The sequence below is a fragment of the Podarcis bocagei genome (genome assembly GCF_964188305.1).
Source record: "Podarcis bocagei genome assembly, chromosome: 3".
Classification (NCBI taxonomy): domain Eukaryota; kingdom Metazoa; phylum Chordata; class Lepidosauria; order Squamata; family Lacertidae; genus Podarcis; species Podarcis bocagei.
Window position 1 is genome coordinate 92,302,918 of NC_138127.1, and position 24,898 is coordinate 92,327,815.

A 24,898-nucleotide genomic window follows, 5' to 3' on the forward strand; every position below is an offset into this window, starting at 1 on the left:
AGTTCCCAGTCCCCTGCCTTGCTGCTGCGCCTCACTGTCAGGATATCCTGCAGGAAACATCTGCAATGCTCTCAGGGACCCAGCTCCAGGGTTCATATCATGCTTTCTTGAAAGACTCTAAGCAGAAATGTGTGTGTGTGTGTAAATTTCACTTGATGGCCTAGCCAGCAATCACCTATTGAGGTTGAATCCTGGTAAGACAGAAGTACTGTCTCGGGGGGACAGGCAGGTGTGGGGGACTCCCTGGTCCTGAATAGGGTAACTGTGCTGCTAAAAGATCAGGTGAGCAGCCTGCGGGTCATTTTGGACTGACAGCTGTCCATAGAAGCACAGGTTAATTTTGTGTCCAAGGTGGGTGTCTACCAGCCCCATCTGGTATGCCAACTGAGACCCTACCTGCTGTGCATTGTCTCGTCTAAGTGGTACATGTCCTGGTTATCTCCCACTTGGACTATTGCAACATGCTCTACATGGGGCTACCTTTGAAGGTGACTTGGAAACTACAGCTAATCCAGAATGCAGCAGCTAGACTGGAAGCCACTGCCAGGACCATATAACACCGGTCCAAAAGGATCCATATTGGCTTCTAGCACATTTCCGAGCACAATTCAAAGTGCTGGTGCTGACCTTTAAAGCCCTAAACAGTCTCGGCCCTGAAGGAGTGTCTCTACCCACACCATCCAGCCCAGACACTGAGGTCCACCTCTGAGGGCCTTCTGGCAGTTCCCCCACTGCGAGAAGTGAAGTTATAGGGAACCAGACAGAGGGCCTTCTCAGTAGTGGCACACACCCTGTGGTAAAAGGTAAAAAGATAAAGGACCCCTGGACAGTTAAGTCCAGTCAAAGGCGACTATGGGGTTGCAGTGCTCATCTTGCTTTTCAGGCCAAGGGAGCTGGCATTTGTCCACAGACAGCTTTCCGGGTCATGTGACCAGCGTGCCTAAACTGCTTCTGGCACAACGGAACACTGTGACAGGAGCCAGAGCGCATGGAAACACTGTTTACCTTCCTGCTGCAGCGGTACCTATTTATCTACAGTGGTACCTCGGGTTAAATACTTAATTCGTTCCGGAGGTCAGTTCTCAACCTGAAACTGTTCTTAACCTGAAGCACCACTTTAGCTAATGGGGCCTCCTGCTGCCGCTGCGCCGCCGGAGCAGGATTTCTGTTCCCATCCTGAAGCAAAGTTCTTAACCTGAAACACTATTTCTGGGTTAGCGGAGTCTGTAACCTGAAGCGTATGTAACCTGAGGTACCACTGTACTTGCACTGGTGTGCTTTCGAACTGCTAGGTTGGCAGGAGCTGGGACAGAGCAACGGGAGCTCACCCCGTTGCGGGGATTCGAACCGCCAACCTTCCCATCGGTATGCCCAAGAGGCTCAGCGGTTTAGACCACAGCACCACCCGCGTCCCTTCCACCCTGTGGAACACCCTCCCGTCAGATGTCAAGGAGATAATTAACCATATGACTTTTTAGAAAACTTCCGAAGGCAGCCCTGCATAGGGAAGCTTTTAATGGCTGGTGTTTTATTGTGTTTTTAATATTTTGTTGGAATCTGCCCAGAGTGGCTGGTTAACCCCATCAGATGAGCGGCATATAAATAATAAAAATATTATTCTTGTTCCTGCCAATGAGCCCCCTACAGAACAGGGAGGGAATAATAAAGAAAAAGGTGTACCCCTTACCTCCCTAATATCTCTAGCAGTTCTGCAATCCCGTTATGGTGCTCTGTCTCATAGATAAACCTGAGTAGAGAGAAGCAAGTGTCAAGCAGAAAACACAGGCTGGCTTCATGAGGACAGAGGCTTGGTAAGCGCTCTCCACCCCCAAAATCAAAATGTTCCACATTCTGTCCCTGGAGGGGAGCAAGAAATCTGTAGCCATAAACAGCACATCTGCATAGATTTAGTCCCTGTGTTCTTTCTGCTTTCTAAAGTGGGGAAGGCAAATAGGCCTGGATGTTTCTGGACAAGGAATTCCAACGACTGGGGGAAAGCATGGCGCAAACAGGGTGCAGCAAATGGGAGCAATAGGGAAGGATAGGCTTGCAATGGGCCCTGAGACGCTTGCCCTGATCTTGCCATCAGGTACCATAACACCTAATCTTCCCTGCAGCCCTGTGAATCAGAAACTCCCCAGACAGCACGGCCAATGATTGAGGATGCTGGGAAGGGTCATCCAACAACATCTGGAGGTTTGCAGGTTCCCTGTTCCTGTTCTCGGTCACTCATAGGTCTTCCATCTATTTATCTGATCATTGTTGGAGTTAAGAGGACTAAATGAAACTCCAAGGAAATGCAGTGCAACCGCTCAAATTAGGATTGAATTCTCCACACACACAAACATTCACAATAGATTAAATCTTGCCAGTAACCAGTATTTACCTGTAAAATATGTTGTTGATCTGCCGCCTTATATATGCTCGGAGGCCCAAGAATTTCCCATAAATCCTATGCAAAATAGTCTTCAGAAAGTCCCGCTCTCTGGGATCTTCACTGTCAAACAGGTCCAGCAGCTGTAGATGGAGGATTTAATCACTCTCTTGTGCACTCGAATCCAGCACTAGCAGATTCTCCCTACCCCACCTTCTGCTGGCGCAAAGGAGGGGCACTGGTGCTTCGTCCATGCTTTTCCCTTAATTTCAGCAACTGTTTGCAGTGAAATAGCTGCTGGAACAAAAGGGGAGGGGGCTTCTTTTGCTGCCTGCTAGTGCTTTGAAGTCTTGACTTTGGGATTTCAAAGCACTAAATGCCCTAATGTCATTTGTGATGCCAGCTGACTGCTCTGCCCCACACTATCAAATTTTGCAGATCTGGCAGGTCCTGATAAGGATCCAACCCGTGAAGCTGGAATGATTCTCTGCCCTCAGACTCGAGGAGATCAAACTCATACTCAGAGAGTAACTCCGCTGAAACAAATGGGCGTTAAGTCACGCTTCTTCATTTCAACAGATCTACCCCAAATATGACTTATACAGAGGCACCACTACAGAGAGGCACTCTCTCCAGTATTGCCATATATGATACCTCATGTAATGGTGGAATATGGAGAAGAGTATCTGTTAATACATAGGTAATATAGCAAAAGGTGATCACATAATATAACATTTTGTGGGTGGGTGGGTGTGGCGGGTGTGGATATATATCCTACAATCAAGTATTTGTTCGCTATGCATTTAGACACCTCCAAAGGTATCACAACCAAATTTGATGTGATGGTTGATTAAATCAGGCAGCAGGGTATTTTTGTTTACACTTGGATGCAATTGGATGCCATTTTGAATCAAGATGGCGGACTGAGAGTGGAAATCAACATAGAATTAAAGTCAGTGTTCCATCAGTGCAAGAATTATCTTCTCCCCCAACCCTGCAGAGCAGGTTTCTGGGGGTGGGCACAGGGTGTGTATGTGCATGTGTCTGTGTGTGCAGGGGAGGTAAGTTCCACTGCACAAACATAAATCCTTGTGGTAACGGAACGAGTGAACTGGGTACCAACCATATCTCTTTGTTCCATTTCCCCCCCTGACCCATGAGACTGGATCCTGCCAATTACACTGTTTTGCTTCTAGTATAGGTTCCCTCAACCTGGGGAGAGATTGCCCAGCCACCTGGCTCCCTCCCCAAGGTCACCTGTCGGCCCCACCTCTTCTCTATCCTGTCCTGACCGGCCCCCATGCCATTTTTAAATATTAAGCAGTTTAGAAATCCTTTGAAATAAATGCCAAGTTAGGAGGAAGCTGCAGTTACTTACTGACAATACAAACTTCTGGTCAATATATTTCTTGGCTATGTTTGGTTGGAAGTCTGGGGACTCCAGGAACCTCAGAAAGAATTCATAAACCAGCTAAGAAGGGAGTGGGGAGAGGAAAAAACAGGGAAAGGATTATTTGTAAGTATAAGACTGGTTATTCGTATTGTGTACCTGCTGCAAATACAGGGATGCAGAAGTTGTGCCCCTTCAGCCAGTTAAACCACAAAAAATGGTCAAACCTATTTGAAGAACAGTTAAAGCCCACTGACAACAATAAAAATTAAACAGATTATCCATTGGGTTTGGGTGTGGCCTCGTGCCTGGCAGTTAGCAGATTGTATCAGAAACTGAAAATAATTTCCAGAATGGAAAGAGGAATGCTTTCTTTTTTCTTTTTTTTAAAGAATTGAATGGCTTTAGCTTGACAGTCCTTCTAAATGATAAAGGAGATGACAGAATGGGAGACAGGACAGAATGGGGAAAGATTCTCCCTGCCTTGCAAAAGCTAAATAAAAAGAAAGGAAGTATGTAATATCAGAGAGATGCGAGAGCAGATTGGCACAGGAAAGAGGAGCCAAAATGATGTCTCTAGAGGAAGCTTTTATCTTTATTTTCCCTGCCAGCGGGAGAACAGTCATGTCACAGGACCTCTGAGAAAGAAGACTGCAGAAATGCAGACAATTCATCTCAGCAGGAGCCTAATTCAGTGATTAAAGACGTACATTATTATGCTGGTTGGAGAGGCCCTTCCACAGCAATACAAAGGGACCAGCAGTGGGAGCCATGCAGGTTTATTTGGAAGCAAATGTGCTCGTGGGATAGCTCAGTTGGTAGAAGATGAGACTCTTATTAATCTAAGGGTTGTTGTTGGGCAAAATTGCAGGAGGGGGGGATGGACTAAATGACCCTCGTGGTCCCTTCCAACTATATAATTCTGTTTCAAGTCTCATCAACATACTGCACAAGAGCTTAAGAAGTTGCTGTATGCTAAACCTTGGTCCCTCAAGCCCAGCACCAACTTGTTGTTGAAGAAAGCATATAGTATTCTGTTAGAATGGGAAAAGAAAAACGAGGAGATCAAATCAGTTATGATTAAATGGGCACAAGATATAGGACATAATATACAATTTGAGGACTGGGAAAAGCTGAGGAAGGTAGACTTGAAATTTACAGACTGTTCTCTTTTGAAAGAAAATTATATGAAAATGATGTATAGATGGTATATCACACCAGTAAAAATGGCAAAAAAAATGTACAAAACCAGGTCAAATGCATGTTGGAAATTTAAAGAAAAAGAAGGTGCTTTGTATCATATGTGGTGGGAATGTAGAGAAGTTAAAAAAAATTGGGAGATGATATATAACAAATTGGAAAAAAAAGTTCAAAATGACGTTTGTAAAAAAACCAGAAGCATATTTGTTATGGATTTTCGGACAAGACCTGCTAAGAAAAACAAAGAAGTTATTTATGTATGCTACAACAGCGGCAAGAGTCTTGTTAGCACAAGGATGGAAGAATGAGGAAATCCCAACGAAAGAACAATGGCAAGAAAAATGGATGAGCTATGCGGAGTTGGCAAAGTTAACATATAAACTACGTGAGAAAGACAACCGTGACTTCAAGGAAGAATGGGAACTTTTTACAAACTATTTAAAAAGACAACAAAATGATTTGAACTCCTTGGCAGGTTTTGAATAAACATCCACAAATTTATTAGTAGAACATATGACAGATAAGGCAATGCTATGTACAATTTTACAACATGCAGAGAATAATATGTATAAACAAATCAGAGAGGGGAGCTGAGGGAAGTCTTTGGAGGGTGGGAGAGGGAGGGAGGGAGGGGGGAAAGGGGGGATTTAATTGGTTATATTGATTTATAATTTGATTTGTTAAATTTGTTCAATAAAAATATTTATAAAAAAAGAAAAGAAGAAGTTGCCTTATGCTAAACCTTGGTCCATTGAGCCCAGCACCAGCTGGCTGCTGCTCTCCAGCGTTTCAGGTGAGAGTCTTCCACAGACTTATTTGCAGCTGCTGGAGATTCCACCTGGGACCTTTTGCATGCAAAGCATTGCTCCAGCACTGAGCTACAGCCCTAGCAAAAGCCAAGGTGACCAGGACATCTCAGAGGCAGCAACCTCCATGGGCCCCACCTCCTAGCCACAAAATGTTTAAACAGCAATGGCTGGTGGAGGAAAACCACTTTGAACTTAGAGCCAGTGTGGTGTAGTGGTTAAGAGCAGTGGACTCGTAATCTGGTGAACCGGGTTCGATTCCCTGCTCCTCCATATGCAGCTGCTGGGTGACCTTGGGCCAGTCACACTTCTCTGAAGTCTCTCAGCCCCACTCACCTCACAGAGTGTTTGTTGTGGGGGAGGAAGGGAAAGGAGAATGTTAGCCGCTTTGAGACTCCTTCGGGTAGTGATGAAGAGGGATATCAAATCCAAACTCCTCTGTCTGGGGAAAAATCAGCATGCTCTCTCCTGTTCCCTCTTTCAGCTCCTAGGAGCTTATGCCAAGTAGCTGCTCATTTCACATATAAGCTAGTCACTGGTTCTCCAACGACCCGAGAAAGAGACCAAGTAGGGCAGGGTGTAAATGAATATGATGCAGCAACTGTGCTGAGGGCAGAGGTGAGTAGCTGTAATCTGTCCTGCATAGGAGACCGACTAGGAACTCTGCTAGAAGCCTTGAGTTCCATCATGTACGAAAAGCAAGATTTAAATTATGATTATTTACTAAATTTATTAGTCACTTTTTTCCTTTTTTACAAATGGAACTCAAGCAGATCCACATAAGTGAGCGACACATACATTAAAACAAGCATAAAAACGAAATTGAAAAATCTAAAACTCGCTCACATTTTTAAAAGACAGGACTAAAGCAACTCACCCACTGACGGAGGCTGCATATAATTACAAGTCAAAGGCCTGGGCAGAAGGGGGGAAAGGATTTTGTCTAGCACCTCAAGGTAAATTTATGATGGTGCCAGGTGTGCCTCCCTGGGAAGAGCATTCCACAAGAGGGGAGCCACCACTGGAAAGGCCATTTCTTGTGTTGCCATGCTCTGACCTTCCATGGAGGGTAGCGCAAGGGGAAGGGACTCAGATGATGATTACAGGGTCCGGATGCGACCAAATTTTATATAGTTTTACCTGGAGGTGTGGCCAAGCAGCTTCTAGCGTAGGTTCATCTTCCTCAGGGTCAAATTCTGCTCCCGTAGGATTGGACGACGGGGGAAGCGTACGGAAGAGATTTACTGAAAACTGAAGATGCGATAAGGAAGTTGAGAAGTTGGCAAAGTTGAGAAGTTATTGCTGTTATTGTTTATTAATAAACAAAAAAATTACAATATTAAAAAACACAACAATATATATCATAGTTGACAAACAAAACAATACCCCCCCACACACACACCAAGTTCAAGCAGTCTGAAGCTTGTTTAATTAGCCAAAGGTCTGGGAGAAGAGAAATGTTTCCGCCGGGTGCCTAAAGATATGCAGTGAAGATAAGACGCAGGACTATGATGTGGGAAACGCCTTCGAAGTCAGACCGTGGGAAGTAAACAAAAATAAGATTACAATTTGGAAGACAATTGGACTTTTTATTTTAGTTTTTTTATTTTTATTGGATTTGACTTGATTTGATATGTTAATTAGATGTTCTTGTTGGGAAATTAATAAACGCTTAAAAAAAAAAGCTATGTAGTGAAGGCGCCAGGCAAGCCTCCCTGGGGAGAGCATTCCACAAACAGGGAGCCACAGCAAAAAAGGCCTGTTCATATGTTCAGGGCCTCTCATGGAGGAGGCACACCAAGAAGAAGGGCCTCAGATGATGATCACAAGTTTAACGCAGTGCCGCTTTATTAGGAGGGCCAGGCACCCAACACATTTTGTATAACACCAATCGAAATGACGAGCTTTGTACAGAATCCCACTCTGCATCCCGTGCACATTTTGGTACCCACAACCTCTCACACTATTAACCCCTTTCAGCCTGGAAGTACAGAACACGCATTTCTTGACTTTGGAGTGTTTAAGAGATGTCACCGCCCGAAGCACCACCCAGCCATAAGCTCAGCCCTTACCATGATAACAGCTTCGGGGTAAATGGCCTCTGTGACAACATCCCGGTTGTGTGTGATGTATTCCACCATCTCGTTGAGGCCCGCTCGCTTCACCTCTTTGAACTTCAAGTCACTGAGCGGGTCAGAGACAAAGTCGAAGAGGACGCAGCATTGTCGCAGCTTCTGTATAAAGAGCTCTTCCCGTTCGTGAGGAGGTGCATCTGAGGAGAGAGAGAGAGGGCAAAAAAGGGGAGTTCTCTTCTTCCACTGCAGCTCATCAGCTGAGCCGAAGGACCAAGAAAGAGCCTGGCAGATGGCAAAAGACCCGCCTACTCCAGCATCCTATTCTCACGGTAGCCAATCGGATGCTTACATGAAACCCACAAGCGGGACCTGAGTGCAAAAGCAATGTCCTCATTGGTGAATGCTAGAAACTGGCATTCGGAGGCATGCTGGCTTCAACAGTGGAGATGGAACAAGTGTCATTGTGGCTAGTAGTCGCTGATAGCCTTAAAAGTAAAGGGTAAAGGGACCCCCGACTATTAGGTCCAGTTGTGACCGACTCTGGGGTTGTGGCGCTCATCTCGTTTTAATGGCTGAGGGAGCTGGCGTACAGCTTCCAGGTCATGTGGCCAGCATGACTAAGCCGCTTTTGGCGAACAAGAGCAGCGCACAGAAACGCCGTTTACCTTCCCACCACAGCGGTACCTATTGATCTACTTGCACTTTGACGTGCTTTCGAACTGCTAGGTTGGCAGGAGCAGGGACTGAGCAACGGTAGCTCACCCCATCGCGGGGATTCGAACCGCTGACCTTCTGATTGGCAAGTCCTAGGCTCTGTGGTTTAACCCACAGCGCCACCCGCGTCCCTGCTGATAGACTTACCCTCCGTTAATTTGTCTAATCCTGCAGGAGCGACTTCCACACCGTGCTCTGTGTGAAGAAGTACTTGGAGCACCTGACATCAAAATGGGATGGATTGCTATCCTTTCTCTTGCCTCCCTTGCATCCCTTTATGGTCCTTCTGCTCTGCGCAAACTCACTGAGAGAGACTGGAGTAAGTGAAATAATGAGCAGCAGGTCCAAGTTTTCAATGCACCTTTGCTATGAACCACTGTAGGACCTCAAGCAACCTGCTCCCTCTCTCTCTCTCAACCCCAGCCTCTCCCAATCCTGTAATATGGTATTACAACGACAATGACCTACCTCGCAAGGCTGTTGTAACAACTATAGAGGTAACATGCGTGAAGTACTTTGGATATTTACACACACACACACACACACACACACACACACACATTTTTCCCCCACTAACATAAGAAGTGTTCTGTTGGGTCAGACCAAAATATTTATCTACCGTAATCTAAAATACTGTTTTCAACAGCAACCAGCCAAGGGGCCGTCTTTCCCATTCCACTCCCTGCGCCTTGAGCAGTCTTCCCTCCTTCCATATCCTTCAAATCCTTCCTCCACTTAACCAAGGAATCAAAGCTTTCTTTTATTACATTTGAGATGCAGCAGAGTATCTAATTCAGGTCTTTTAATTCCTCTAAATATTTTGGGTACACAAACTTGTGATCCTTCCATGACGTGCAATCCCATGACACACCATTTGTAATGTAGCGCAATGTCCTGGAACGTAGTGAGAGAGATCTGCACAGTGTGGAGAGGCAAAAAAAAAAAGCACCCCAAAGTGTTTGAAGCAAGAAGGGCAGTAGAGAGACAATGCTAAATTAAACCTGCCCTATTCACGCTGGAAGTTGTCAAATTATGAAGCTTTGGGGAAACCCACCTTCCATGGATGGATTACTTCAGATTTCCTTAAAGCTTGAATTTGTTTTACTCTGTATTGTTTTATTTGATGTTTTAATGTGTTGCAAGCTGCTTTAAAATATAAAGCAATATAGGTATGAAATTCATCATCATCATCATCATCAAATTCACTGGGGGGAAATGACACCTAGACATTCCACTGTAGCAACCATATCCTAGGTTTAAGGTGCCATTTGGCAATTTGATTATATACCTGGGTTTCTAACACTGTGTGAAGGCAACACAAATATACCAGATATGCCCAGGTTTGCCAATACCCAGTATCTGTGTCCTTCACGCTCTCCACTCTCTGACTTCTCAATATGCAAAGCTACTTCCTTTCCATGACTTGATTCCAAGTAGGAGAGCTGGGCTTCCTTGCTGCTGAATCTGCAACGTGATGGCAGAATCTCCTGGCTCTTCCCCTCACCTGAAGGGAGAATAACTGCGGTGGTGTTCCTTAGCATTGTCATGCAGCGTGATGCCTTCCCCAGACTCAGGAGTTGCTTTCCTTTCAGCACTGCAGCTGCTTAAACCAGCATGACTCACAGCTGAATCAGTCCTGTTTGTACCTGTAGAAACCTTCCCGGGTGTCACGCAGGCTAACTAGCCGCTGCCTGGTAGGCATAAGGCGATTCTGATTAACAGCAGAAAGGGTACGGGCTGTTCTGAAAGTCTCGGAACGTGATGGACTCCCTTCTTTGGATAAGTATTTCTATTGAATGGCTTTCTGCCCATACTACTGCTGTTGTAAGCATGTTCACGGTGACATCTGGTAGCCTAACTTAAAAGAGTCATGGTGTATGTCACCGTGGGTTGATGGAGGAATTAAAAGTATGACCAGATCTGTTATGGAATCAAACCAAATTGTGTCAAAGCCATCTTTTCTTTTTTCCTTTTTTACCTCCCATAGCCTTCAATCTTCCTGTTACCTTTTCAGCTAAAGTAAATGGCCAGATGTTCATCTTCCACCTGGATAATGTTAATCCTAGACCAGTTTACCAGCACTTACTTATCAGCCGCTGCCAAAAATATAACTAAGTCCTTGTAGGAACATCCATGTTTTAATTATCAAATATGGGCAAGAACACTAGTTGAGTAATGCACTGTTGCTTACAACCTGGACTCTCCTCTGCTGGAGGTTCTTAGCCAGAGACTGGGTGGCCCATCCCTGACAGGGGCACTATAGCAGGATTCCTGGGACTAGATCAGAGTTCTTCAACCTTGGGCCCTTGAAATAACAAATAGCAATAATTTATACCGCGCCCATCTGGCTGGGTTTCCCCAGCCACTCTGGGTGGCTAGTGTAAAGGGTGAGCCTCACCCATGGAAACCCCCTTCATGATCAAGGTGTCTCCCCCTGCCAGGTAAGTAAGTAAGTAAGTAAGATGCCAGTGGGCTACAGCTCCCTCTTCTGCAGCCAGCTTAGCCAACAACATATGGGGACGAAAGGTTAAAAAAATGCTGGACCAGATGATTTCCTGAGGTCCCTTCCAACTCAGTGATTTAAAGGCGACTCAACTCCTTCTCGGGACGCGGATGGCGCTGTGGGTTAAACCACAGAGCCTAGGGCTTGCAGATCAGAAAGTCGGCAGTTCGAATCCCCGCAACGGGGTGAGCTCCCGTTGTTCGATCCCTGCTCCTGCCAACCTAGCAGTTCGAAAGCACCTCAAAGTGCAAGTAGATAAATAGGTACCGCTCCAGTGGGAAGGTAAACGACGTTTCCGTGCGCTGCTCTGGTTCGCTTAGTCATACTGGCCACATGACCCGGAAGCTGTACGCCAGCTCCCTCGGCCAGTGAAGCCAGATGAGCGCCGCAACCCCAGAGTTGTCCGCGACCGGACCTAATGGTCAGGGGTCCCTTTACCTTTACAACTCCTTCTCACCTTTAAGGGCAGGGAGCTTCTGGAGTTCCCGGTTTTTGCTTAAGTTGAAGCGGGAGGAGCTCTGCCGCCGCTCCTTCTTTACAATCTGGGGTCCCCCTGAATACTTGATCTTATTCAGCTGGGTTGGTGGGGGGGTGCTGTTGCTGGGTCGCTTATTCGAGGTCTGCTGCTGCTGCTGTTGTTGCTGCTGCTGCTGGACCTGAAGAGAGAAGGAGACACACAGACAAAAAACGTTAAGAGCTAACTTGACATCAACGCGCCTATAAGTAGTAAGTGGTTTGCTGTAATAAAAGAGTCAGCGCACTGTGTTGGTTAGAGCATCAGATGCGATCTTGGGAGACCAGGGTTCAAGTCACCACTTGTCCATCAAGTCCGAGGGATGACCTCGGGACAGTCACTATCTCTCAGCCTAGTCTACCTCATAGGGTTGTCACGAGAAAGAACGGGAACCGTGATAATTGTTTATGCCGCCTTGAGCAACTTGGGAGGATAGGTGGGGTTAGAAATGTAAAAATAAAAATAACAAAATAACAAAACTATGCGCCCAAGTTTATATTACTTCAATTATTATTTTTTAAAAAAAGTTTATCCAATTAAGTTTTAGTTAAGAGCAGGCCCACTGAAAATAACAAACCAAAATCACTTGTGTTCATTTATTTCACTAGATCTGCTTGGATTAAAAAAAATTGTTGGATACAACTCTTGGTGCGATCTGTAAAGCAACAATTATATCCTACTGGAAGGACCCACTGTAAACACAGTATCTAAGAATCACTCTCAAATATTGTCACATTTGATTATCTCTCGTCAATGATGTGGCTTATCCCTGTTACACTTCATTCCGTTGTACGGTACCTGTAAAGATGCTGAGAGCTGGGGGGGGGGGGACAGGTTCCCCACACCTGCCCAACAGAAACCTATGGGCAGTTCAAATGTAATGCCAAACCATGATCTCAATGAGCAGTGAGAAGCCATGTTACTTGTGTGCTTCCTTCTCCCCCTTCACATGTGTCAATTCGCTCACTCCAATCCTGCCCTGAGGAATCACAGTATCACGGAATTGTAAAGTTGAAAGAGACCCCCCAGGGGCATCTAGTCCAGCCCCCTGAAATGCAGGAATCTCAACTAAAGCATCCATGACAGATGGCCACCCAATCATATCCTTCAAACTCTATATCAAATTCCATGAATCTATCTCCTCTCAGTGGTTTTATAATACAGTGGTGCCTTGGGTTAAGTACTTAATTCGTTCCGGAGGTCCGTTCTTAACCTGAAACCACTTTACCTAATGGGGCCTCCTCCTGCCGCCACGCTGCCATGCACGATTTCTGTTCTCATCCTGAAGCAAAGTTCTTAACCTGAAGCACTATTTCTGGGTTAGTGCAGTCTGTAACCTGAAGCGTATGTAACCTGAAGTACCACTGTACTCTTCAGCCCCACAATGCTTCCCAAAAAAACCTACCTCCTAGGAGAAAAGAAACCTGGAACGCATCATGCTAGCTTGACTTTCCTTTATTTCTTGTGAAGACTCCTGGGGCACACATACAAACAAAATGTAGCCTTTTTTCTTCTTCCTTCAAGACCTTTTAGAAACTGTTCCAGCCATTGATTACCTTGCCATTATTTCACAGTGAGGTCCGTAAGGCGTAGCTGTTAAAATGGAAAAGAAACCCTATACATTTTTAACACAGGGCCCTATTTTTCCATTTGCCTGGGCTCTCTCCTTTAAGAGGTTGCTTTGCCATTTACATTGATTTCTTTTTCTTTTTCTTTTACCATAACACATTCATTCATTAAATCAAGGGTGTACAACTCTCAGGTCTGGAGGGCCAACTATAGAGCTCCAGAACTCTCTCTGTGGCTTTCAGGACTCTGCCTAGGCTACATGCCTCTCCTCAGACCACACATCTTACCAGCCCTATGTCACCAGCCTCCATGAGTGCTTTTGCCTGCCTGTAAGCTGCTCTTGAACTGTGATAATGCCTCTTGCTCAGGTGGATGGAGTGACAGGTGTGTGGGTACCGAAAACTCTTGACTTCTGCATGGCTGAAATGTGGTCTATGGTGGTACCTCAGGTTAAGAACATAATTCGTTCTGGAGGTCCGTTCTTAACCTGAAACTGTTCTTAACCTAAGGTACCACTTTAGCTAATGGGGCCTCCCGTTGCCGCCGCACGATTTCTGTTCTCACCCTGAAGCAAAATTCTTAACCCGAGGTACTATTTCCGGGTTAGCAGAGTCTGTAACCTGAGGCATCTGTAACCCGAGGTACCACTGTACTGTACAAAAGGTTAAGATTCACAGCTCTGCCCACGTTTTGCCTCTGGTCAATGTTAGAAACTCAAGATATATAAGCTAATCACCACTGAATGGCACCTTAAACCTAGGTTGCAGTCACCACAACGGAATGTCTAGGCCAGGGTTAGAAACTGGGATAGAAAAGCTAGGAGCCAAATGGCTTCTGGGACCTGGGCTATGAGCGCCATTGTGGGGGACACAATACTTTATTTATTATTTTGATAAGCATGTTTACAATAGCAATATTGGTACCATACTTCAGTTTTCAAAACACCCTACTCTTTAATCCAAACTCTTCTTAATTGTTAAATTCTTTAACATATTGTCTCTCCTTAACATATACAGTGGTGCCTCGCAAGACGAAATTAATTCGTTCCGCGAGTTTTTTCGTCTAGCGAATTTTTCGTCTTGCGAAGCACGGTGTCGGAAAAGTTTTGGAAAAGCTTCAAAAATCACCAAAAACCTCAAAAAATGCTACCATACCGCGTTCTATGAGTTGCTCCTCGAAGTCAAGTCGCAACTGTATTAACGGTGTTAAGAAAAAGGAAACAAACTTGCAAAAAACGCAAGACGTTTTCGTCTTGCGAAGCAAGCCCATAGGGAAATTCGTCTTGCGAAGCAGCTCAAAAACCGCAAAACCCTTTCGTCTAGCGAGTTTTTCGTCTTGCGAGGCATTCGTCTTGCGGGGCACCACTGTACTTCGAGGCTTCAAAGCACAAACATTGAGTGTCAGCCAGGCACAAAAAATTGCACTCAGACTTTTTGAGGTGATCGCAAACAGAGAATCTTTAGGTGCAAAATGCACCTGGCGCCCTGCTAATTTCAAACCCTGGTCTAGGCACCTTTTTTGCAATTTAATTTATTATTGCTATTCATTTCTATACAGCTTTATTTTTTTGAAGAAAAAAACACCAAAGCTGTTTACAGCACATTAAAACACAAAATAAAATCCAGAATAAAGCAAGTTCAAGCTTCAAGGAATATATTTCAGATCCTTCTCTAAGTGACATTTTGCTTTCCCCATATTTATTTACCTACTTAATTCATATAGCTGCCCCATAGCAGAAGGACTTTAGGAAACCAGAGTGGTATAGCGCTTAGAGCAGGCACCCCCAAACTCGGTCATCCAGATGTTTTGGGACAATTCCCATCATCCCTGACCACTGGCCCTGCTAGCTAGGGATCATGGGAGTTGTAGTTCCAAAACATCTGGAGGGCTGAGTTTGGGGGTGCCTGGCTTAGAGTGTCGGACTAGGAGCTGGGAGATCGGGGCTCAAATCCCCAGGGAAGCTCACTGGCTGACCTTGGGCCAGTCACAGCCTCTTAACATACCTCACAGGGTCATGGTAAGGATTATCTGAGGAGGGGGGAGCCATGTACTCCTTAGGAAAAGGTAGCATATAAATGCAATAAATAAGCCCTTCTGCTTACTTTCTTAAGAAAACAGGAGGGGCCAGTCAGATGGAGGTGTCTGTTGCCAACCTGACATTCAGAGACCTCCACATGGTCACAACTGGACCTGTGCCAGTCGCAAAATGCACTAATACTGCCTCTGGCCATGCCCATCACGGGCATATGACCCATGGGAATGCAAACTGCCCCCCCAGACTGAATAGGTTCCCCAGCTCCACATTAAATGAAAAATGTTTTTTAAAATAAATAAAAAAAATGCAGGCAAGGCTGACACCCTCACAGAATCCCCAAAAGACCAGTGTCTGCCCTTCACTAAGGACTAGCTCACACATGCATGTTCACTGCTCCTTATCTACAGCAGCAAGCCGCCACTTGATGCACATGTGAATGAGCCATCACAGATCAAATGCCTGCCTCCAGGCAGAACTGCCGTATCATCCAATGTCAGTTCAGAACCACGGCACTTCCAAATGGAGACAGCTTGCTCATTCTGCTGAGAGCCACCGAGCTTAGGAGGCGGGGGACTAGTGCCATGCGTGACTCAGCCCTGGGTGTGTTTGAATTCATGCTTGCTGCTCGTTAATAAGTGCCCTGTTATCTTAAGAGGATAATTTCACATTTGCAGAGGGTGGGTCACCTCAACAGTACAATGAAGTGGATGAAGCAGCAGACCGATCGCAGAGGAGTTTTGCGCGGAAAATGTCAAACCTTTCTCCGTTTGCTCCGAGCACAGCCACCTGGCAGAACTCTGGATGCAAACCCAAAAGAAGACAAAATCTAGGCAAGGCTTTCTCATACAAAACAGGCTGAAATGGTGGACTGGTGGGTTGCAAATAGTGCGTTGTGAATGCAGTGGCCAGACACCTGGGCTTGAGCTGAACATCTGGCCAAACTGCATGACACCGAATTGCAAAATCTGGACTCCACGATTCTTTGCATCTTACCGTAACCTCACTAACAAAAAGCCTGAAATGCAAAGTCCTTTGCTGCCTTTGCTGTGTTAAGATCTTCCTTTTCACCGGTCTCCTTCCCACCCCACCTTTTGGGCCTTCATCCGCTGTTCTTTTCGAAACCTGCTTTTATTCATGGAACTTTGGAGTGTCAGGCATAGCCCTATTGGCTTTAGCCCAAACGTAGCAGAGTTTTCCTGCACAGCGAAGAAGCTAGTTGCGGCAGTAATGACTAGTCAGCTAGACTCAGAATAACTATTTACAGGATTTATTAAAAAGGAGAAAATAAAACCAGCAGAGTTTCTGCATACAAATAAAAGCAAAATAAATCCTCTTTCTTTCTTTCTCTCTCTCTCTCATAACCATACACAGCACTTCTAACTCCTAACACACCTCCCACCAAACTGTGCTAGCAATCCCTAGATAACAGAGTTGAGTGCTGCTCGTTAACCAATCAGAGTGAGTAGTTTCTAGGTCAAGCAGACCTGGGCTTTCTGCCAAGAGTAAATTGACTCCAGCTTGAGTTAATTGGTGAAGCTAGAATCTGCAAGTTTCCCAGGAGAACCAATTAACAGAAACTGAAACCGAAACTGAACACCCCCTCACAGATTCTGCTGAACAATTAACACCAAATACACCTATGTAGGAGATTATTTTTCCAGCAAACCTAAACCCTTGCACATTCGCTTGTTCTTTACCTTTGCCAATGGTTTAGTTAACACATCTGCTACATTTTCTTCACTTGACACATAAGTACAGGTGATTACATTGTCTTGTACACAGCAACGTACATTTTGGTATTTTACAGAGATATGTTTTGAACGCGATTTGAAACCCTCTGTTTTACTTAAGGTTATACAAGCTTGATTATCAATGTAAACTTGTACTGGTTCTCCACAATTTACATTTAAATCTGTTAACAAATGCTTGAAATAAATCACCTCGTTGCACAATTCACTCAATGCGGCATACTCTGATTCCGTTGATGACACACTTACAACGTCTTGCTTGCGTGACCGCCAGCTGATTAAAGCTCCACCGACCCTTATGACTAGTCCTGTGACAGATTTTCTATCTGGCAAATTTCCCCAGTCACTATCACAGTAGCAACTCAACATTTCGTCCTCTGAAGAATTTAATTGTAACGTATAGCCAATTGTCTGTTTGAGATACCTCAGAACTTGTTTTACCCCTTTCCAGGCATTTAGTGTGGGTTTTGAGACCAATCTACTTAATATGCCTACTGCATAGCTAATATCAGGTCTGGACCACTGTGCTAGATACAATAAACTTCCAATTACAGAGTGATATACATCAGGATGTTCAAATTCAGGACTCTCATCTATGTGAAGTGTTTTTATGAAACCTGGATCCATAGGCACCGCTGCCCCTTTGCAATCCTGCATCCTGTATGTAGTCAGTAGTTGTTTAACTTTGTTCTGCTGACTAATTAGGCAGCTGCCATCTTGGGCCCAGCACACTTCCAACCCTAGATATGTCCTAACCGGGCCAAAGTCTTTTGTACACCCACCTGCAGCCTACAATCTTTGCCCCCTCAGGCGCTGCCACTGGTGTAAAAACCTTGTGCTCATTCAGAGAGGACATCTCTTCCTCCATTGCCTGTTTCCAGCGCTCTGCCTCCTCTTTTGGTAACTTTAACACCTCCTGAAAACTCTTGGGTTCTGCACTTACACTAAACACATTTGCAGTATCTGGGGAAAAACGCACCGGAGGCACTCCTTTGTTTTGTCTTTTAGATCTTCTGGGAGAAAATTTTTCTTCTGACCCACTTTCCTCCTCAGAACTATGACCTCTCTTTTGTTGCTTAGCCACTGGTCTCTGGTTAACTCCACTTTCTTGAGAGCTCTTATCTGAACTTTCCTCCCCCTCAGACTCTGACTCGCTGTGTCTACCTTCAGAGTCATGAAGCTCCTGGGAAGGTTCAAACCAAACCTCAGTATTGGCATGTAGTCTCTCCCAGCCACTATGTTCACAAAAACTGGCATTCCTGGAGATCACAATGCCATTCGTCCCTTCAGCAAAACGGAAACCTTTTCCCAGCTCCTGGTAACCCACAAACACTAACTGTTTGGTCTTAGGATCTCCCTTCTTCCTCATTTGTTTCGGAATTAATACCCAGGCTTTTGATCCAAACACATGCAAATGGTCAATTTTGGGTTTTTTCTGAAACAATTTAAAGTACGGAGTTGTACCTATTGTTTGATGAAAGAGCCTATTTTGGAGATAACACGCGGTGAGCATGCTCTCCCCCCAATAAGACATGGGTAAATCAGCATCCTCAAGCATGGCAAACATCATATCTTGTAAAGATCTGTTTTTTCGCTCTGCAACGCCATTCTCCTCTGGGGAAAAAACGTTCGTTTTTCTATGCCCAATGCCACGCTTTTGTAACCAATCTTTAAAGGCATTTGACATAAATTCGCCACCTCTGTCCGTCTGAATCCTTTTGAGTTTAATGGACAGAAATCTTTCCACAGATGCCACCCAGCCTTTAAACTTAGTGAACACATCACCCTTATTCTTCATGGGAAAAACCCAAGAATAACGCGTGGCGTCATCCACAATTGTTAGTGAAAAGCGCGATCCACCCCTGCTTACAGCAAATGGACCAATTACGTCCATGTGAACCAGCTGTAGCGGTGCCTCACTAACTCTGTCGCTTCTGGGGTAAGAGACTCTGTGGGTTTTAACCTTTTTACACACATTACAATCAAGGTACTTGTTACAACTCTTTAAATTACCCCCATCAGCCAATTCAGACATTTTTAGTACACTTTTCCAGCAAGCATGCCCCATTTTCCTATGCAATAAGTGCACACAGTTGTCATGTACAGCTTTGTTATTCACTGCAGGCTGAGATTTACTGACTACTGCTGCAACTTGAGATCCTGCTTTAAGCCAAAACAAGCCTCCCTCTGACTTAGCAGTGCCTAAAATCTCACCAGCCTTCTTAATAATGCAACTGTCTCCTTCAAAATACACTTTAAACCCAGCTTTTAGCAAACAATCTACAGACATCAGATTGCTCCTTAATGACGGCACACAAAGTACATTTTGCAGGCATTCACGAAGACAAGGAACATAAACTGCACCCCCCGAAATCACTTCGGAAGTACTTCCGTCTGCTAGAGCCACCTGGCTGCGCTGTGCTGAGTTCTTGGAAACAAACAATTCATCTGAATTCACGATGTGGCGAGACGCTCCCGAATCGACCACCCAGACCGCTTGTTTCTCATCAGCAATCTTGACCTCGCCGGTCACCAGTTGAGCCGACTGTTTTCGTTTGAAGAATTTCTTTTTACGCTGCTGCTGCTCCTGCTGATCTCGTCTCTGCTCCTGCACCGGCAACTGAGACTTGACCAACTCCGGACATTGTCGTTTTAGATGCGCTGAAGACCCACATCGGAAACAACGCCTAACAGCAAACGCTGACTCCTCACCAGTACGCTGCTCTTGCTTCACCTCTGGCACGGCATGAGAACTCCTTCCAAACCGTCCACCTGTAGAAGCCTCTGCAGCCAACGACCTTTCTTGCCTCTTCTGCCATTCTTCAATCAAACGCCCAGTAACGTAACTGACTGATAAATCATGCTCCTGCATGCCTTCTAGAGACAAAACTAAATTATCCCAGCTTTCCAGGAGAGAACTCAAAATAATAGCCACCTTCTCCTGCTGGTCTAATGCACAGTCTCTTTCCTGTAGCGCAGAAAACTTTAACTGTAAACTGTGTAGGTGTTCCTGCATTGTAACCCCAGGCTGTAACATTGCCTTGTACAATGCCTTGCGAATGAACAGCTTGGAAACCGCTGTCTCACGCACATGGAGTTCTTTAAGTGCTTGCCACACACCTCTAGCTGTCTTGATTCCCCTCACATACGGCAACTGGGAATCTTCCAGCCCCAAGACAATTGTGGCCCTTGCTCTTTGGTCTTTATCGAGGTCTTCATCATCAGGCTTCGTAGGAAACTTACTCACCACTTGCCAGAGACGATCCCTCTGCAGCACTGCCTGCATGCGTTCCGACCACAGCAAGTAATTGGAGTCATTCAGACGCTCAAAAGCCATCTGAACTGGTTGTGAGGCCATCTTGAGAGCGATGTCCCTGGAACCCGGAACCAGCTACTCACGACCACCGAGAGAGAAAACAGGAACCACAGCACCCAGCACTCACACGCTGCAGCTGTTGTCCTTGCGTCCACTGCGTCACCAGCTCACCACGGTCAGGAACCAGCCAGGAACAACAACTTCTGGAACTACTGGAACCAACACCGTTGATGCTGGCACCACCGCAACTCAGGCTGGCAGCACAATGCCCATAACCTCATGGAACTTTGGAGTGTCAGGCATAGCCCTATTGGCTTTAGCCCAAACGTAGCAGAGTTTTCCTGCACAGCGAAGAAGCTAGTTGCGGCAGTAATGACTAGTCAGCTAGACTCAGAATAACTATTTACAGGATTTATTAAAAAGGAGAAAATAAAACCAGCAGAGTTTCTGCATACAAATAAAAGCAAAATAAATCCTCTTTCTTTCTTTCTCTCTCTCTCTCATAACCATACACAGCACTTCTAACTCCTAACACACCTCCCACCAAACTGTGCTAGCAATCCCTAGATAACAGAGTTGAGTGCTGCTCGTTAACCAATCAGAGTGAGTAGTTTCTAGGTCAAGCAGACCTGGGCTTTCTGCCAAGAGTAAATTGACTCCAGCTTGAGTTAATTGGTGAAGCTAGAATCTGCAAGTTTCCCAGGAGAACCAATTAACAGAAACTGAAACCGAAACTGAACATTTATCTCCTTGAGCCGAACTCTCCTTGGGTTTACTCTCCCAAAGAGCTAATTAGGAGTCTCTCCATGCTGATCCGCCCCAAAGCCAGTGAGAGGAAAGCAACAAAAGGATTGGTAAGCTAGTCACAGTGCGGGATTTCAACAGAGAGCTTCCCCCCAGCTTTGAAATCGCCTTCCTCCTGAGGTTCCAATGCCCAAGGCAGAGTAACATTGGGAAGAGGATTTAAGAAGCGAGCAAAGTATAGATTTGCAGCATAATAATGAATGGAGACGTTAACAATGAGGCTGGGAAGGAGGAGCTGGAGGGGAGGGAGAGTCCATCGTCCAGACATCAACGCAGCGGTGATCCAATGGATCAGAGTTGTTTGCTGAGGACAAGGCCCGGGCTGATCAAGTGCTGCAAGAAACAGATAGGCTCAAAGATACTGGTCAATCTTGACCATGATCAAGTTAACATGCTTTAGGAGAGCTTGCACCGCACAACCAAATGTGTTTCTGGAACAATGGTTGATTCACTGTGCTCTGGAATGTAAAGTATTGTGGCAATATGCACCCTTTGGGAAGAAGGGAGCACTACGAATTGAATGAATGGATTTTATACGGCTATAGCTGCACACTTTATTATTTTGTGCAAGCAATGATGCAACTGCCTTTGTACTCAGCGAGATTTTAATTTTTAAAAGGCTACACGAAACTAGATGAGGAATGGCTGTGTGTGTGTGTGTGTGTGCGCGCACACACACACACACACACACACACAGCCCTCTCTCTCCAGAGCCCTGGCAAATGTGAAAGCAGGAGGAGATTAAACTGGAGCTGGTATAAACAAATATATCAAAGGGGAGGGAAGGATTCTGCAGGACACCTAGAAACAGGAGAGACAGGGAGAGAGAGAGGAAAAAATAACTCAAAGTGAAGCAGAACCCCATTCCTAAATGCTGCCCTCGTTTCGCCAACACAGGCTAAGACTAAGTTAGCAAGGCTGGCAGAACTTCCCCCTGGATTCACTCCAAGTTCGCTTCTCGCCTCCCAAATCCAACCCTTAGCAGGTTAATTCAAAACGTTTCAAAAATGGCATTTTAAAAAAAAGGCTCAAAGAACAGGAAGCTCTCCTTACAGGTTTGTGTAGCCCCTCTTTCCCCTCAATGGGGGAGGAGGAAAAGCATTTTTAAGGTCTACGCGGTGTGGGGAGGGGAGAGAGAAAGGCTGTGGATGGCAGCTATAGGAAATGGGGGAGGCATTCCCTGGACCAGGGGGGAAAGAGTACTGTGGGAAGCAAACTGGACCAAACAATGCTCTCCAAAAGACATTTGGAAATGGATGACCCTTTTTCTGCTGCCCAGCCCTCGCTCCCCACTTCTCTTACAAGGGCCATGGGGCGCCTTGCCAGCCCCCACCCCACCCCCGCTGCCTGCTGAATATTAACAGGATCTCACCACAGCCAGTTCATTATAAGTCTGAAGAGGCCCTGTGCCACTTCTCAGCGCATCCTTCCCCAGAATCTTGAATAGAGTATATTAAAGAGAGAGAGAGAAAGGTTGTATCAGCCTGTCAGTTGGGAGTGTTTTTTAAAGAAAAGAAGCACACACACACAAACGAACCTCAACAAAACCTCCACAAAATATGATGACTAATATGAGCCCCCCTGGAAGATTTCTGGTTTAGAAGCACCTGGCGACAGCAGAATAAGCAGAAACAGCCTCTTATTGTTTTGCCCAGAGGAGATCGGAAGATTTAAAAGGCAACAAGCAGCCTTATTGGAAGTTCCTGCAACTGAATTGCTGTGCTTTTGTCAGAAACGTGCTTGCACAGAGTTTGCTGGCTTAAAAAACAAGCACACTGTCCCGCCCAATTTTTGAGGACAAGAAGAAATAAAAGGGAGTCTCTCTCTCTCTGGACTTAAATTATATGTGATGTTTGCTGCTGCATATTTTTTTTAAGCCACTAACAGCAGGCAACAAGGAGGGATGATTTTCATCAGGACCTTTCCTTCCCTGCTGAAATTTCCCATAAAAATCGCCTCCCACGGCTGCTACCATCAGCATGGAAGGAAATGCGGTTTTTTGGCACCAGTGGAATGTAAGAAGACTCCCCACTGGAAAAGACCAATGGACCAGCTCAGGCATCCCCAGCCTTCGGCCCTCCAGATGTTCTGAACTACAATTCCCATCATCCCTGACCATTGGTCCTGTTAGCTAGGGATCATGGGAGTTGGAGGCCAAAACACCTGGAGGGCCGCAGGTTGGGGGTGCCTGGCCCAGCTGGTCCAACAACCTGGTCTGTCACAGAGGCCAACCAGGTGGCTATGGGAAGTCCGAAAGCAGGACCTTAGGCACAACACCACTCTCTCCCCACTTGCAATTCCCACAACTGGCATTCCGAGAAACATTGCCTTCCAAAAGTGGAGACCTGGTCATGGGGGCTAGTAGCCGTTGAGAAGCCCTATCCTCCATGAATGGGAGCTTCCCTCTTGCGGTTAATAGCAGCCGGAGGCAGAGAAGGCGGCCAAGAAGAAAGGTTTAACCTCTTCCCACGCACTGTTGTTCTGATGAAAATTCCTATCTCTGCCAAGCGGCTGCTTTTTTAAAATAAAGAGGGAGCAGCGAGCGCCGAATTTAGCATCACATCCAGTTTTGGCCTTCTGTTCCAACTCTGAAAATGACAAAGCAATAAACACTTGAAACTCAAAGAGAGTTCAAAATATCTCTTTTTAGGATTTCTTTCTCACGTTACAATTTAGCATCCCAAGGTAAGTTGTCGGAAGGAAGCAGTTGGGGTTGGCGAAGGTATCCCTGCATTACAGGGGGTTGAGTTAGATGGCTTTCGGGGTCCCTTCCAATGCTATGATTCTATGAAAAGTAGCTATAGTAGAATTGCAGGATAAAAGACTGCTCTTTTTGTCAGGGTCTTATAAGTGAACAGGTTTGCAGAATCCTTCATTCCTCTTTATGTGGGAAGGAACTGCTGTGGCCATTCCTACTCCTGGCTAGTGGGATGGAAGAACTACAGCTTTTTAACAGAAAGCTAGAGCTAAGGTACAAAATCAGATGCCCCACGCAATGCATCTTTTGCTTGACATCTTAGATTGCAGAAGCGATCAAATACCTGAATGACCCCTGCTTCCATATAAAAACTAGCACACATGTAAAAACTGCACTGTGGACAACTACAAGGCTTGACCATTCAGTAAAGTTGGGTATCTCTTTGTTCTTCTGGCAAAGAGTGCTCTCTCTCTTTTAATTTACCTACATATTTATAATCCACACTTTTATATATGTAAAAAAATCAAGACAATAGTACAATGCATGAAAATAAAATCAGCATAAAAACATTAATAAATACTGATTGGCTAAAAAAGAGAATTCATGTTGCAAAGGCATGTCTAAACAGAAGAAATCTGGATGGAAGGGTGCTTCCTGCCAAACCTCTACTGGCAGTGAGTTCCACAGGACAGGGCCTGCCACGCTTAAGGCTCAGTCCCTTTTCACACTTTACATCTAAACAAAATCTCTCATTTCTGAGGTCCCAGCATTGCAAGACTTGGGTCTTGAAATTGCCTTTGCCATGTTGATGTTTGCTCTTCCCATGTTCTCTCTCACACCCCTCTCGGGTCTTCGTCCACTGTTCTTTTTTAGACCTGCTTTTAAAATGTGTGTGTGTGTTTGTGTGTGTTCTTGTTTGCACTGTGTGAGATTCTCTTCAGTTGTGCTTGCCCTGGAAATGAATAGAGAGCTTTCCTAGTGCTGATCCACTCAAAAGCCACTAAAAGGAAACCAACAAAGGATCTGGGCAACATAGCATGTCTAGGCTAGAATCCATCTCCCTGACCTGCTAGCATCTTGAAAGCACAGGAGCTGCTCTGTTTCGTTTTACTGAAAGGCAGGGAGCATCCAAGCATTTAGAGCAATGCGGTT

At 45.4% G+C, this 24,898-nt stretch overlaps 1 protein-coding gene across 2 annotated transcripts in view; it reads right to left on the bottom strand.

Moving 5' to 3' along the window:
• Positions 1–24,898, bottom strand: part of PPP2R5D (protein phosphatase 2 regulatory subunit B'delta) — a 60,232-nt gene that overhangs the window by 23,338 nt on the left and 11,996 nt on the right. For both annotated transcript variants that reach the window (XM_081188589.1, XM_081188588.1), the window contains exons 3-8: positions 11,520–11,718; positions 7,843–8,042; positions 6,911–7,021; positions 3,753–3,845; positions 2,387–2,517; positions 1,688–1,747 (exon numbers count right to left, since the gene is read on the bottom strand). In XM_081188589.1, the coding sequence (XP_081044715.1) occupies positions 1,688–1,747; positions 2,387–2,517; positions 3,753–3,845; positions 6,911–7,021; positions 7,843–8,042; positions 11,520–11,718 (794 nt within the window). The remainder of the gene's footprint in view (positions 1–1,687; positions 1,748–2,386; positions 2,518–3,752; positions 3,846–6,910; positions 7,022–7,842; positions 8,043–11,519; positions 11,719–24,898) is intronic.